The following is a 16,187-nucleotide window of genomic DNA, read 5'->3' as shown; positions in this document are numbered from 1 at the left end:
ACAACTTCTATCACCCTTTTGTTGTAGTCAAATCATGCATGATCCAGATTAAGTCTACAACCCCATCCACTTCCCTTCACTCTACAAAAGCTAGTGCCACCCACTAACAGTGGATGGGGGTTGCAGACTTAAGCACACAGTCCTCTTTGATTCCAGCCAGCAATGTATCTATATCTAACCTATTTTAGATTCAACTTTTAAAAAATGTTCTTGGTGCAAAATTCTATAATTCTGATTATAACCTTATGGCAAGCAAGATAATTAGATCTCTTGGTTTATGTTTTTTTTTAATCATAAAAGCTTTAAAAGGGAGAAGTGTAAGTTTATCACTAACAAGAGAAATCAGACATTAAAATGGTTGCTAAAGCTATGGAAATAATTATTTCAAACATGGACCATTAGTTTCTGACCAGCTTTCATAAAATACAGGAAAGTGATTTCAGCAATACACAGAAGAATGTGGTGGAGCAAGCAAAAAATGAGCAGAGAAAGAATGAAGCACAGGCAAGACACTTACAGACTATACTTAGCTGCTAAATTGAAGAATACCGCATTACTGACATACCAGTAGCATTGCTAACATAAACAATAATAACCAAGTCATTCTTTCACATGGCAGTGAATATTTAGTGGCCATTAAAGTATACGTTATTAGACAACTGGCATATCCGCCAAACTGAATCACTAAAGATGTTATACCGAAACCAGGTATGTAAATTTCAAGTGCATTTGTAAACTAAAGTCCTAGAAGAACAATCATTACAAAATTGAAGATACTAAAAATGCATCATTGTATGTGGCAGAGAGATTCTTATTATGTTTTTGGAGTATTGTGGCAAGTGCTAGATAAATTGATAAAAAGAAAAAAAAAAGTTGAAAATTAAAAGTCCTGTGCCATGGATCTCATCTTCAAATCGTTAAAGTAACCATGGATTGTTTATTTTTCAGTCTCCTCCAGCTGTTTTATAAGCTGTTTCCATTGAGGGCCTAAAAGCACATATTTACCTAAGTCATATAATAAATGAGAATACCATAAAAATGCAGAGCAATGCAAAATCTGTCTAGTCCTTATTTTTCAGAATTCTGTGTGAATATGTGCACAGTTCTAACTTCCTACCTTAACTTCAGTCCAATAAAGCCTCTTTGCATTATTTTCATATTTCCTATACATTATCTTTGGTATTATTAACAAATTATATAGACACAAGCAATGGTGGGATTCAGTAGGTTCTCACCGGTTTAGTAGAAATGGTAGCTAATATTTTGTTGACCAGTGAAGTGGCTGAAGCCCTAGTCCTTTTTCACAAGGCCTAGAATGGACCGCTGGAAATGCATGGACGCCATTTCCAGAAGTTCATTCTGAGCCTCGGAGGCCTGGGGGAGGCCTCTCAGGCCCAGAATGGCCCACCGGAAGTGCATGGAAGTCTGTTCTGAGCATTGGAGGCCCAGGGGAGGCCTCCCATGCCCAGAACGGACTGCCAGGAGGGCGTGGATGCCACTTCCGGAAGTCCATTCTGAGCCTCCCAGGCCATGCAGAGAACCGGTTGTTCTGGTATTTGAATCCCACCACTAGACAGAAGTACATATATAAATCCATAGCCATGTTAAGAGTAATGATCATATAAAAAGGTTAGCTGCCATGTACATAGATATCAATATTTAAAGATTCTTTACTATCCACATAAAACAATGGGAATACCATTTTTCTCAGTTTTACAATTTCCTTCAAAAACATTTTTTAAAATAGATATAATGACTGGATACACAATTTATGATTGTATAGCTTATTTATGATTGAACTCTAGTCAACTCAATTTTTACCTGAGTAAAAATTAAGCAGATTTAATCAATCTTCCCACTACACAGTTTTATCCTGTTTGTCTTCCCTTTATGTTCCCAGAGGGTTATCCATAGAGTTGTATCCTAATTAAGAATGTCTAGTACTAAATAAGTCAGAATATTTTTTTAATGTAGCAAAATGAATATGAGTGAGACAAAATTCTAAAATTTATATAGAACTGAGTTTATTCTATTAGGCCACAAAGCAACATGGACAAGTAATCTGATGTTGGCAATACTAAATGAAATCAATTTCTGGAAAATGAGCCATGTTGAATACAGCATGCTTCTTTCTGACAAATCTAACTGGTACAAATGAAGAAAATAAATGTTCACTATATCATAATTTTGCCCTAAATTTTCTGCAGATAATTCTGGGAATGTAAAGTCTTAATTCAACAGCATTCAATGATAAAGCTGGAACTCTAGTATTTCTATCATTTGTGTTCTTTTTAAGAACACATTTACTTTGGTTTCAGAATCTGTGCTTTCAGATTTACTTTTGTCAGTTATGTGTTTATGGTTTAGCTAATGCCATCCAGAAAAGTGCATATCACTGAGATTACTTAGTGGAAAAACAGATCATTCCTCTGAAAGCCTTTATAACTGCAGGGCAAATTTGAGAAAACCTATGAAATTCTATGCTACAGCTGGTTTTATTATGTATACAACCTATGCACTCCATTTAGTAGATATGAATGACTGTCCAAATCACTTACAGAAAATGTGCATCACTCTAATAATTCTGATCCTGGATTAAATAATATACCTATTTGTAAGTGTCATCAAGGTGGGTCCAATACTGGCAACTGTATGAACAAGTGCTCACAATTTCAATCTGATCTTTGGAACAAATCCTTATTTCTTCCAAAGATACCCTTATAATAATCTTGATCCCAACCCTATAGTTAGGCTTATAGCTAAAGAAACCTTACTGCATATTAAAAAGCAGCAAAAAGTATAGTTTTCCCAATACCTAAAAGGTAGCAACTAAGGCAGTTGATCTCACTCAGTAAATATATTACTCTTTAAAGATGGACGGATATATATATATATATATATATATATATATATATATATATATATATATATATATATATATATATATACATACATACATACATACATACATACATACATACATATATATATATATATATATATATATATATATATATATATATATATATATATATGTGTATGTGTGTGTGTGTGTGTAGGAATATACATGTAAATGCATATAATGCACACATTTCTTAAAAGACCTTATTCTATGTCTTTTAAAAGTTAAGGAGCCAGTTCGCTTTAGTAGTTAAGGCAGTATGCTAGAAATCAGGAGACTGTGACTTTTAGGCATGAAAGCTTGCTTTGGTGACCTTGGCCAATCACTCTCTCAGTCCAATTCATCTCACAGGATTGTTTTGTGGAGAAAATAGGAAGAGGAAAGAGTATTAGATATGCTCACTACTTTGAATTGTTTATAAAAATAATAAAGGCAGAATATTAAATAAATAAATACTGTTAGCTCTACTGGACGCTTTAGTTAATTATTAAAATCATGTCTTCTTTATTCTAGGAAAGAAAACTTAATAGTATTATTGTTAAGATTTCAGATGAAACTTCTGCCTGTGGCTGAATAGCTTTGGTAGCCACTATTTTTCCCCATTAACCTGAGTTATGAGATCAAGAATATTATGCCTCGAATTTATAATAATTTTGTGCAACCTTTGGGTAGTGGACCACATATCTTTATCTTCCCAAAGAGTTATCATCATTGCACAACTAGAAATGATATAGGAACTAAATGAAGAGCTGTCGGGGGGGGGGGGGGGAGGTGCCATTTCTAAAAAAAGAAAAAAAGAGAAGCCCAGTAATTATAAATTACTGATTACTGATCTCTAGATATATATATATTAGAGCAGGTAATAAATCAGGCTAGTATATGTACACTGTAGATAGTTACTAATGATCTTTCACAGGGTAGCTATTCCAGTGGGCAGAGGAAGCACTGTGAATATAATTCACCTTGATTTCAGCAAATCTTTCCCATACAACATTCTCACTGATGAGCTGTTAAGTTGTATGGTACCACAAATGGCTAGCTAACTGCTCTAAGAGTTAGCTACTGCTTTACATCAATCCATCTTGAGATAAGTGTTATTTAATATTTGTATTAATGATATGGATAATTACACTGATGGGCACATTATCAGATTTGAGGATGATAATATTGGGAGGCCTGGCCAACTTCCAGAATGACAAAACTAAACTAGTCTAACCTGGAGAAGTTGGCAGACTGGACAGACAAAAAGGATGTCTTAACAAGGAAAGATGTAAGGTATTACATTTAGGGAGAAACAACATGTAGAACACACATATAAGGGGAATTATGATATGGAAATACTACATTATTAAAGGGATTGACAATAAGCTGAATATAAACCAGCAGTGTGAGAAGCTGTCAAAAGAGCTAATTCAGTTTGGGGTTCCATCAGAAGTGACATTATATCAAACACACATGAAGTCATTATTCCTTTCTATTTGGAATTGGTGAATCCACACACCTTAAGTACTGGGGCACCATATTTCCAGATGGGTATTTACAAGTTTGAGAAATTTCAGAACAGGCCAACAAAGATGATACAGGAATCTGAAGACATATACAACCCTGGTGGAGCAGTGGGCTAATGCCTCCTTAAGTAACACCAGCTGCCTGCAATTAGTGCAGGTTCGCATCCCACCAGGCTCAAGGTTGACTCAGCCTTCCATCCTTCCGAGGTAGGTAAAATGAGGACCCAGATTGTTGGGGGCAATAAGCTGACTTTGTAATAATGCCGCTTGGGGTGTGTGTGTGTGAAAGCCCTAACAAGCAGGCATATACATAGAATGAAGGCTACTGCTAAGCTTGTAAGCCGCCCTGAGTCTTCGGAGAAGGGCGGGATATAAATGTAATAAAAAAATAAAAATAAAAAATATGCTTTAGGTGAAGTTGTTTCTCTATGTCCCATCTTATATCTAACAGAATGAAGACTGGGTTATTTTCAATTTCTTTCTCATGTTTTTCTCTTTTCTCAACATGGAATAATCTTTTCTGAAACTCTCCATTAATGTTTTATTCATTTTTTCCTCATACCCATGGCCAAACACAATTTCTTTACAGCACAACAGTGGATCAGTCTACCTATAGAGGTGGTAGATTTTACATTTCATCTTTATGCAGTGAGCAATTAAGACCGAGTAGGATAAAACCTGATTGACTTTTTAAAGGATTGAGTTCTGCTGGGGGTGATAATTTACTACTTCTCATGTATTCATATTCAAATAAAATAAATTGACAGCTAAGAGGTTGAAGAAAATAGTATGAATATATACAAAAAGAAGAATTTAGACATGTTAATAAACATACATATCTAATCAGCTGCTACAAAATGAAGTTACATCAATTCCTTGCTATTCAAACAGCCTTTACACTTACCATCACCTCACCAGATTAGCAGAGCCTTTCTACCCATCCTTAATTTCGCCTCCTAGAATTTGCAAAAATATATTATGTCAATATCTTCTGCTGTTTCATTAAAATTGAATTATAAATTAGCAATTTCTAATACACTTTAACAAACTATCAAAAATGCTAGCTCTTAAAGTATATTATGTTAAAATTTGCAGGTACAACACTATTTTTGAGGTTTACTAAATAAAGGAAATGATTTGATTTAAAGCCATAGACAACACTGATAGAAAACAATGAAGCTAAGGAATAATTTCTAAAAAACTAAATGTAACCAAAACTGTTAAATTATGCAAAGGTTTACTAATAAACTGTTATTTTTTAAATGCATATGAATGGATGGTGTTAGGGTTCTGTATTATTGTTCAAAAAATTATTAGGAATTTATAAGGATCCAAAGAGGTGCCTTCCCAGCCCCATTTTACATTCCAGGTTGTATGAGTCTTGAGTCTCTGCCTCTGCATGCTTGCAAAGAGTAAGCACCCAGAGGCGTTTGACCAGCCAGTTTAGGTTGTGCCAGCTTAGGACTCTAGCCAGCTTTTTCTCTTTGGTAGTGAAGAAACCTCATGAGAAAGTGTATTTTTTCATTTAGTATATGACATATCATATATGGACTAGCATTATATATTAACATTTCACATAGATTAGTAAAACACAAAAAAATATAAATGTTAAAAAGATCTATGTTCAAATACAAATGTCTACTCTAGGCCATCTAACTATTGAAGTGCAGCATTGTTTATATTTAAAAAATCAGATACTGGACCAATATATGCATTCAGCTTATAGCCGGATGACACTATGCCTTAACAAATAAATTTAATTGGCCTTAACAAAAAGATGGAGCTCTTGTAGTTACTGATGTTTCACTGTGAGGAAAAGTTTGACTAAAAATAGGGTACTGGAAAGGTGGCAGGGCTTGGTCAGTGGCTGCACAGCCACCTTTTACTCTGCCCATTGCCACTGGACTTTGGGTCCTTTTGGATCATGACCCATGAAGAAGCTGTTGGGCATCTTTTTGAAGTAGATGCCCAGTCACCCCTGTTGCCAATTAGGAATAAATGTTCTTGACTACTTTGCCATTCTGCCTGAGTTGGGGCTGCATGCAAGAGGGTCCTTAGGGAAGCCCTATCCTTCACTGCTTCTTCCCATTTTCCGGTGCTCACATTGGGCTAGGGATGCACCCTTTGCAATATGCATACCTGGAAACCCCTCTCTCCACACACTAATCTTTTCTATCCAAACAAACAGCCACTATCCAGGTCTGCAAACCAAGAGAGGAAAAACACTATGTCTACCCCAGCCCCATCAATGCTTGTCCTTGGCACCACCCTGCCCTATCCTCCTCCCATGTGCCAACTGTAGTTCCTCTTCTCCCTTGTTCCACCCCCAGAAAACAATGATTTTGCCACAAAAATTCTGTAGGCAAACTCTCCTTTGCCCCTCCAAAAACAATAGAATGATTAGGGATGAAGTGATTTAAAAAGTGGCTGGTAACACTAGCACAATGCTTTCAATGTGGATTACTCTCTTCTTATTCCTTTCTCTCCAATAAATGTAAATACCATTCTAGGTTCTAGTCATGATCTTTAAGTCCTTACATGGCATGGGTCCGGGTTACCTCGGGGACCACCTGCTGCCGGTGTCAACTTCCCTCCGCCCAGTACGTGCCCACAGAGAGGGCCTCCTCAGGGTGCCTCCGGTCAGGGAATGTCGACTGGTGGCCCCCAGGGGGAGGGCCTTCTCTGTGGGCGCTCCGGCATTATGGAACCAACTGCCGGTTGAGCTCCGGATGGCATCAGACCTCCGATCCTTCCGTCGCGGGTTGAAGACCCACTTATTTGAATTAGCTGGTCTGGCCTGATGGGGGAATATGGGTTTTTAAATTGATTTTTTGTATTTATTATTGTTGTTTTTAATCGGGCACTGGTTTAATTTCCTTTTAACTTTTGTATTGTTATTTATATATGCCCTGTGAACCGCCCTGAGTCCCTAGGGAGAAGGGCGGTATAGAAATCAAATAAAACTAAACTAAACTAAACTAATTATCCAGTAGTGGGATGAGCATTCCAAAGAGAGGTTAGGAGGCAACCAAAATCACAGTTGCAGTCATGTGGTTTTCTACTTAGTAACTGCTTTGCTTAGTGATTAATTGTGGTCACTAAATGTTATCTGTAATACAACTTTATTTTTCCTCTGGACTCACATGAATTACTGCCTTGAGTTATTTGTAAAAATAATAAAGGTAGGACATGAATAAATAAACAAAAAAAATGATCAGAAGACACACTGTACAAGCTGCCAAGGAAAGAGGAATACTAGGACTACCAGATTTTAAACTGTATTTTAGAGGCGCGGTGGCTCTGTGGATTAATGATGCTGGAGATGGTTTCTGCTCCAGCAGTTTGAGTCCTAGCACTGCATGTCAGGAGAACCTCCCATCACTTGCCTCAGCTAAGCATGTTCTATGTAAGTAGATAAAATAGGTACCACTTCAGTGGGGGGGGGGGTTTCGTGCAGGCAGTCAGATTCCTGCTCTCTGTACTTTCCTGTACAGCCTCTTGACAGTGAAATGCAGGCCGGAGGAGAATCTGGAGTGCCATTGTCAGCTGCAGAGGCATTTCCTGAAGGCCTCTGACGGCGAAATGCAGGCCGGGGAGTGCTGCAGAAAAAGTGGGCCAGGAAGGTAAGGCAGGTATCAATTCATGGGAAGCCTGGCTGTAACGGTAAGTGGGTGCAGGACGCGTGGGGCAGCTCCACCCCCTGCCCTAGCTAGGGCTTATTTTCGGGGTAGGTATTACTTTCAGGGAAATATGGTATATAGTGCAGTGCTTCAGATTCAAATATCATTTAGCACCCATTACAATACCTAAAAGCAAGTGCTCTGGGCCTTTTTCAGTATTGCACTTCTTCCTTCTACACCTACAGTATAATTCCACATTAGTTTTAGGGAGCTGCAGATAGGTGCTACTTGTGTGCTCAACCTTGCCAACACTCTTAGGTACTTTCCGCCTTAAAATCCAAAGCATTGCAAGTTCTTACTATCCAGTGCCTTGTAGTAAAAGTATAATATGCATTTAATATAATACAATTAGGATGTTAAAATGAGAAAAACATCACAACAAAATTGTAACTTGACTTATGATAGATCTCTTAATAAAGTTCTTAAAGCTATTGTTATGAAATAATTAATTTGTACTAAAGAAACACACTAAATTGTAAAATTACTGATGCTGAATACTACAATAGGAAAGAGCACAGCTGATACCCAACTATGCATTTGACAGATGCTTGGAGAACACAATTTTCTACCAGTCATCACATAAGTTCATTTGCAAAGCATATTAAAGCATCTGATTTCTACAAGTTGAAAGTGAACAACAGGTAGTGAGTCATTTCCTCTTTGTCCCCCCACCCCATTTTTTTTCTCTAGGACATTCAATATCTTGCAGCTGTTTTGGACAGGATATCAAACTGGATAAACTCCTAGTGTAACTCTGTATAGCAGTTCTTTATTACGTTACTTTCTTAATTTCTGTTGGATTCCTAAATTCTACTTAACACCTCACACTATTTATTACTTGCCTCTAGGAAATATTTGATGTTATACATTAAAAAAATTCTTCAGTTTGCAATAAATTTAACTTTGAATACCAGTTTGGTAAGAACTATTCACATATAAAGTGTGTGTGTGTGTGTGTGTGTGTGTGTGTGTGTGTGTGTGTGTGATGTAGCGAAGTATTCTTAAGGGAAAGAATTCAACATGGCAAATTTCATATGTACATATGAGGAGGAAACACTAATTAACACTCATGCATGTGAGAAGGAAATATCAATTAACATTTGTAACTTAAAATATATCCTTTTGTTTATGCCATATAATTATGCAAAACTATAATAATGGATACAACAATTTATCATCAAATTATGCATCTGCATACATATTATTGAAATTTTCTACTCCCTGTCAAAACAATTTCTTTCTTTCTTTCTTCCTTTTGCTATTACCCAGAGATATTTTCATAACCATGACATTTTTATCTGATTGAACAATACTATGCAATAATGACTACTAATCATATATTTAATCAGCATTTAAGCTTATAATAATTTGGATGTTTTAAGCCTATGAACTTCATGGGAATTTTCAAATGAGAGATAAGCTGATTGATGTCTGCTTATCTTTTTTTTGCACAATGTTGTCACAATTAAATATGCATCCAACTGACTTCCCATTTATTCCTAATATTAGATATATTTTATCCATATACTACTAAAACTGCGATTGCTGTCACTGTTAACTAAGGGCAATTTTTTTGAACCAAGTTAAAAAAACAGGCTGATCTACAAAATGCATCCAAAATCCGGAACCCACAACTCCCATGGAATTGAAATTTGGAAAATGTTATAACACTTTTTATGACATAAACTTTATCATAATACAAAATATCAAATATTTCTTGTGCTGATCTTTAACTCTGCTGCACTGTTCAACATGCACTATTTTTAAGGCAGATCCATCTCTGAATGTATTGCAATTTTTTTAGTGAGGATAGTACATTAGAAGCTTTGTAATTTTTGAAGGCATTATGGAAGCTGGTAAGGAAATATCTCTGAAACAATAACCTAACAGGTCTTTATTTGCTTCCTTTGCTCTTCATTTGTTTGTGCTCATTTTTTATTATCTTTGTAAAACTTTTAATAAAATGTGTGTGTGAGAGATCTTTCACAAGAAGTTGGAATTGATTGATTGACCTTTTTCCCCCCAAAAAACTTGTTCCCTTGCATGCGGTGGCAGCAGATCGCGAAGAAGAAACGGCACGGAGCTGGCAGTTAGGTAAGGAAAGTAAGGCACTTTCTGGGGGGAGCAAGGATTTTTTTCCTTATCTGCCCCGCTTGTTCTGAGGTCGCTTTCCGCTCAACCATGTTGCTCTTGCCAATGGCCGAACTGCCCACTTCAGCACCCTCCCTCCCTGAGCCTCCGGCGCTCCACCTGCTGCTTTAGTAGCTCTGCCTGTAGCCACCAAAGCTGTAGCTGAATGGGCAGGTGAGGGGGGAACCTGCCCCATTTGTCGACGGCCGCTTTCAGCCAAGCTGCATTGCAGTGGCACTTGACACAATACGTGAGGCGGCAAACTGCCGTGTCACACTGAAACTGGCCATTTGCCGCCTCCTGCCCAACACCGCTACCATGAGGCCGCGGAACAAGCTGGGCGGCGGTAAGAAACCGGTATACCAGTTCCTTACCTCCACCCAGCTTCTTCTGGGGACTCATGGCAGCGGCATTGGATGCAACGCACGAGGCGGCAAATAGCCGTGGCCGGCAGTAAACAGCCACCTTGCGCTGAAACTGGCCATTTGCTACCTCACGCATTGTGTCCAATGCCATTGCCATGAGGCTGCGGAACAAGCTGGGAGAAGGTAAGGAACTGGTATATCAGATTCCCCCCTCCCCTGCTGTTGGAGGGTTGGGCCGGTATTCGCAGCAGGCTATGGAGCCCCAGAGGGGCTGGTGGGCTGTGGCTACTGATGGACACAGTTGGCCTCCATCCGCTTGCTCTGTGTGTGGGCCGATGGTGTCATGCAGCAGCCGCCCTGGCCCCTGCCTCACGGCAATGCCAGCCCTGCCCTGCCTCCTGCCTCGCCTCACCCTGCAGGACGAGTCTCCTGCCCACCATCCCACCCACCAGAGACCCCCTGGATCTCCCCAAACCCTGCCCAGCCCCCTTATGCGTTCCTCCCCACAAGCAACATTGAGGTGGCCATGCCCATCCTGGCCACGCCCACCCAGTCTGCCATGACCACTGCAGCCATGTCCACCCAGCAGGCCATGCCCATCCAGCACCCAACGATAAATAAGTGGGGTCTGGGTTGCAGTTTGGGCACTCAGTCTCTAAAAGGTTCACTATCACTGTCCTAGTTGAACATCATTTACATATGAGTCAGCAGTATGCTGCAGAGATGGGTGGCATAGAAATTTAATAAATAAATAAAGTACTTGTTAAGTGACTTGAACCCAATTTCATTACCTTTTTTCCATGGTTATTAAGCAAATAACAGATTGTTAAGTGAATCCCATGATCAATAAAAAATCCTGGCTTCTCCTAGTGACTTTGCTTGTTGGATATGGTTTGGGTAGATTGCAAATAATGAATTGGGAATGCGGTAGCAACTATAAATACATTTCTGCCGCCATGCACCCTATTTTGATCACACGACTGTAGGGATGCTATGACAGTCATAAGTGTGAGAACTTCACATAAGTAACTTTTTCAGTATCATCAAAACTTCAAATAGTCATTAAATGAATTATTGTAAGTTGACTTTTGTGCTTTATTTTGAAATAAGAAATCCATCATCCGTTCATTTTAGCCAAAAGGCAGTTGGTTCATTCCATCTAGCAGAAGAGCCAGCCCTGACTGTTGAACCATGTTAAAATAATGAAGGACTTTGGGAATCTACATGATATTTAGAAAAAAACAATGCTATATTATTGAGAAAGTTATAGTTTATACTGTATTCCTTTCCTGTGAATATTTTAATTTTGTTGTTGAGGTGGAAGGGTTTTTCAGTGTATTTGTACTGGTAGTTATTTTAACTTTTTCAGCTGAAGACAATATTCTTTAAGGTATATTTGCTGTAAAAGACATAAAGTAAGTATAAAAGACATAAAATAAGTGTCAATGCTGCAAACATTGACATGTTTTTGCACTGGCAGTATAAGAGGCAGCCTTTTGCGTTAACTGTTTGGCTTTGAATCACTAAAGTGCCGGAGGAATTCAACCCAGATGTTTTGAGAAGATAAGAGCGCGCTTCAGAAGGGAAGTGAAACTTCTTGTGTTAAACTAATTGGTGAATGTGATTCATGATGTGTAATTAAGGGAGAGAGATTCTGTATGTTATGATGGGTTAAGGGGAGGAGAATTCAGATTCTGGCATCCATCCATGAGTGCCGATGCTCCATTCTCATTATTATACACTTTTTTGGAATAAACAATCATGCAGTGTTCTTTGATCTGTCTCATTAATCAGAACCATGACATCAAGTATATAATTAAAATAAAACTTAATTTTTCAAAAACCAAAGAATTCAGATCAAACCTAACCATTTTTTCCAGTATGGTAATCTTTAAATATTTGACTGTTACTTTCTATAATTTTAGCATAGTCTAAAGACTATGCATTGTTATTTGCATTTCTGATTGATTTTTTATAAATTTAATAAATAATATTTAGTTGATTAGTTAACTACCTTATAATACCATGATGTCTAATTGACCGGCTATTACCTGCATGTCTTTCTGGAGCTGGAAGAGCCATAGGGTTTTACCTTTCCTATTCTCCTTGATCCTCTGTGAGATTACCCATCTGGACTTGCGAGGGTCTAATCCAGACATGTCAAACACAAGGCCCGGGGGCCAGATCCGGCCTGCGAAGTGGTTTCATGCAGCCCGTGAAGCCATCCTGGAAACAGTGAGGGAACGGCCCCCACTGCCTTGGCCCTGGCCCAGAGACCCTCCTTCTGCCAGAGACCCTCAGATCTGTCCCACTCCTGCCCAGGCCCCCATAGACACCCTTGATGCGAACGATGTAGAGCTGGCCATGCCCACCCAGTAGGCCATACGTACTCTAACCACGCACACCCAGTAGGCCATGCCCACCCGGCCCCCTGAGGGCAACAGCAATGCTGATGCGGCCCTCAATGAAATTGAGTTTGACACCCCTGGTCTAATCCATATATCGTACAGATTTTCCTGTATACAATACCAGGTATTTAGTTGTGCCATTCAATGCATATTTTTGCTGCCTGCATCTTATATCCTGCCACTATGTGTCGGAGTATCTCTGAGGCATCTCCGCATAGTCTGCACCTTGTATCTTATCTAGAGTAGTTAGAGCCCCTACTTCTATGGCTCTGATACTTAGCACCTGTTTTTGTGCTCCTATGGTTAATGCTTAAGTGCTCCTTTTATTCTAATCCTTTCCAGTCACTAGTAGGATTTCCCAATATCTGCCACCTCAGCTATTTGTCGATGGTACATTAAAAATGTTAACACTAATGGGAGCAGTTAAAAGGTCTTAGTCAAGAGGCTCGCCTCACTAATTTCTCCCATATGAACATGTACATATAAAGTCACTTTTAGTTGTTTTCTGTATATTTGGATTTTTTTTAATATTTACTAGCCTTTATTACATTTTAAATTTGCTTTTGTTGAAATATATATATTAAATGTTAAGTTTAAAATGTTGTTTCTTATTTTTTGTAACTGCATTATTTACTTTTAAAAAATTGCTTTACCATTATAATTATCTTTAGTAAACTTCTCTAAGAAGCTTTTATCTTGATAGAATATGTATATTAAATATAGTAGCTAAATGAACAAAATGTAAGTGAAATTACTTAAAATTAGATATGTATAAATCACTATGAAAGAGACAATCTACTTGAAAGAAGCCATGTCCACCTAGACAGCTGATCAAACTATTGTAATTAAATAAATATGTGGAATAAAACTCCCTTTTAATGACCCTATAATCCCTTAATTCAAGGTAGAGTCGGGGTGCCTAGATGGAGCTCAGTGTTTACTGGCTGGATGCCCTTTCTGATGCCACGCAGAGTTCGCAACAGATATCTTTTCTTTGCACTCTGGAAAGAAATATCTACCGCTACCTAGGATTAAACTCTCAACCTTCTGAATGGGAGGTGAGCAGTTTCACCACTAGGCCACCATGCCGCTCGAATATTTGTAGAATATTTACCACTTTTTCTAGTTGCATGCATTTATTGTATGTCTTAATTATTTTAGTAATACGCTCTTTGAATTCTTTTTCGTATGCAGTATTGTTAAAAATTCATAGACTTTGTTTTATCTCAACTGATCAAGAAGTCAGGTTTCTGAGTACAATAAAAGTGACTACTTTATATAGTTTGACTGACTCTACTAATTTATTTACCCTAATTTGTGGTAAATCTTCTAGATATTCAAGCGGCACGGTGGCCTAGTCGTGAAAGTTGTTAAGTTAGTAACATGGTTGTTAAGTGAATCTGACTTCCACATTGACTTTGCTTGTCAGAAGTTCACAAAAGGGACTCTGCAACTGTCATAAATATGAGTCAGTTGCCAAACGTCTGAATTTTGATCACATGACCATGGAATGCTGCAATGGTTGTAAGTGTGAAAAACAATCGTAAGTCACTTTTTCCAGTGCCATTGTAACTTTGAAAAATCACTAAACGAACTGCACTGATTCAGTTAACAACTGTGACAAGAAAATTCCTAAAATGGGGCAAAATTCACAAATGTTTCACTTAGCAACAGAAATTTTGGGCTCAATTGTGGTTCTAAGTTGGACTACCTGTATACATTTTTATAAGAATGCCAAAAGGGCCAAGGCAATCTTTGCAACAAGTTTGCAAAAAGTTTCTGCATACTTTATTAACTTTTTAAAAAGTGCCTAGAAAAAAAAAATCTAATGAGAAAAGTCTACTAGGAAATTTCACAAGTCCATAAGCACTTGGCTTCCTACAAGGAGCATGTTACCTTCCCCTTCAGCTATAAAATTCAATAATTTGAGCAGAATAATTCAAAGTTTCACTGACATATAACATAAATAAATCAAGACAATATACTAGACAGGATAATCTCTAACTTGGATATCAGTTTTATTATTTGACACTGTCTCCTCCGACTATAGTTTAGTTCCCAAATAATTCATTATTCAAATTGGCATGAATGGATGCTATAATTAAGAATTTTAGGCTCTGCCATTGGGCAGGAATATGGTCTAATCCCATCAATTGAGGAGTGTTACCTGGCGGGATACAGAAGAAGAGCCTTTTCTGCTCTGGTACCTGCCCCCAGGAATACCATCCACCCAAAGTTCAGACTGGCCTCAGCCCTGTTGACCTTCTGCAAGCTCTTAACTTAGTTTTGTTCCCAAACCTCTGTATTCTGAGTTCTGTATTCTCTTAACTGTTCTGTGAACACTGGTGCTGTTTAACTTTAAACCCTTTTTCTTAGTTTCACAGACTGCAGATTTAAAAGCAGCATCCATTTTGATTTCTCCATGGTGAATCTTTGGATTTCCTTCAAATAGTATTTAAAATAGAATGATTATACATATGAATATGGCCAAAATACAATGTATAACATAATGAAATATAATTACAAAAACTTTGATTAATAATGTTGTCCCTGTGCTCCTACAATGGTATGTGTCAGAGAAATGATGTAATTATTAACACATTACAATTTGGCAGTGAACACCATTAATAAGGTTAACTATATAATCCAGACAATTTAGTAGAGTATTAAATTTGCAGTGCCATTTTACAGCACCTGTGGAACTTGCCCTCTGCTCTCAGAATATTACCTTCAACAAATGTTTGAATTAGAAATCTGCTCATAATTGTAGTAGCCCATGAGAGTCTATTTCACTTAGTTTCTGACTCTTGGCTCTATTAAATGATTTTGGGAGGAGCTAAATTCAGTAATATCCAAATATTTGGTTAATGATGTCACTTCATAAGTAGCCCAAGTCACTGCTGAAGCTGTGAGTTTAAGATAATTAATTATCTCAATTTGAGTACAATATATCTATCATTTATGGGAGAAGAGAGACAAAAACCTAGATTGTGATATCCAAATACTGCTAAATGAAGTCTGTAAATTGAGGTTCCATTGTAGAGAAATCAACTTGGTAGAGAACCAGATGTAATGATTCAACTTTCTACATTAATCCTAATGTTAATATTAAGAGGATTTGTGATAAAAAATAAGCAAAAAGCACCTCATAAATTTTAAATGTTTGTGGCTGGGAAAACAGGCAGTCAACCTGA

General features: G+C 37.8%; 1 protein-coding gene across 4 annotated transcripts in view; it reads right to left on the bottom strand.

Annotated features, from left to right (window-relative positions):
- Positions 1–16,187, bottom strand: part of BBX (BBX high mobility group box domain containing) — a 111,210-nt gene that overhangs the window by 75,715 nt on the left and 19,308 nt on the right. For 2 of the 4 annotated variants that reach the window (XM_081326701.1, XM_081326699.1), the window contains exon 3: positions 5,315–5,366. The exons of the other annotated variants lie outside the window; for them this stretch is intronic. Coding sequence is in view for 1 of the 2 variants with exons in the window: in XM_081326699.1 (XP_081182825.1) it covers positions 5,315–5,317 (3 nt within the window). In the remaining variant the exon portion in view is untranslated. The remainder of the gene's footprint in view (positions 1–5,314; positions 5,367–16,187) is intronic. 4 annotated transcript variants of the gene reach the window in all.

The sequence above is a fragment of the Vipera berus genome (genome assembly GCF_964194415.1).
Source record: "Vipera berus genome assembly, chromosome: 4".
Lineage (NCBI taxonomy): Eukaryota > Metazoa > Chordata > Lepidosauria > Squamata > Viperidae > Vipera > Vipera berus.
The sequence above is the reverse complement of the archived record's forward strand: the minus strand, read 5'-3'. Positions and strand labels throughout refer to the sequence as shown.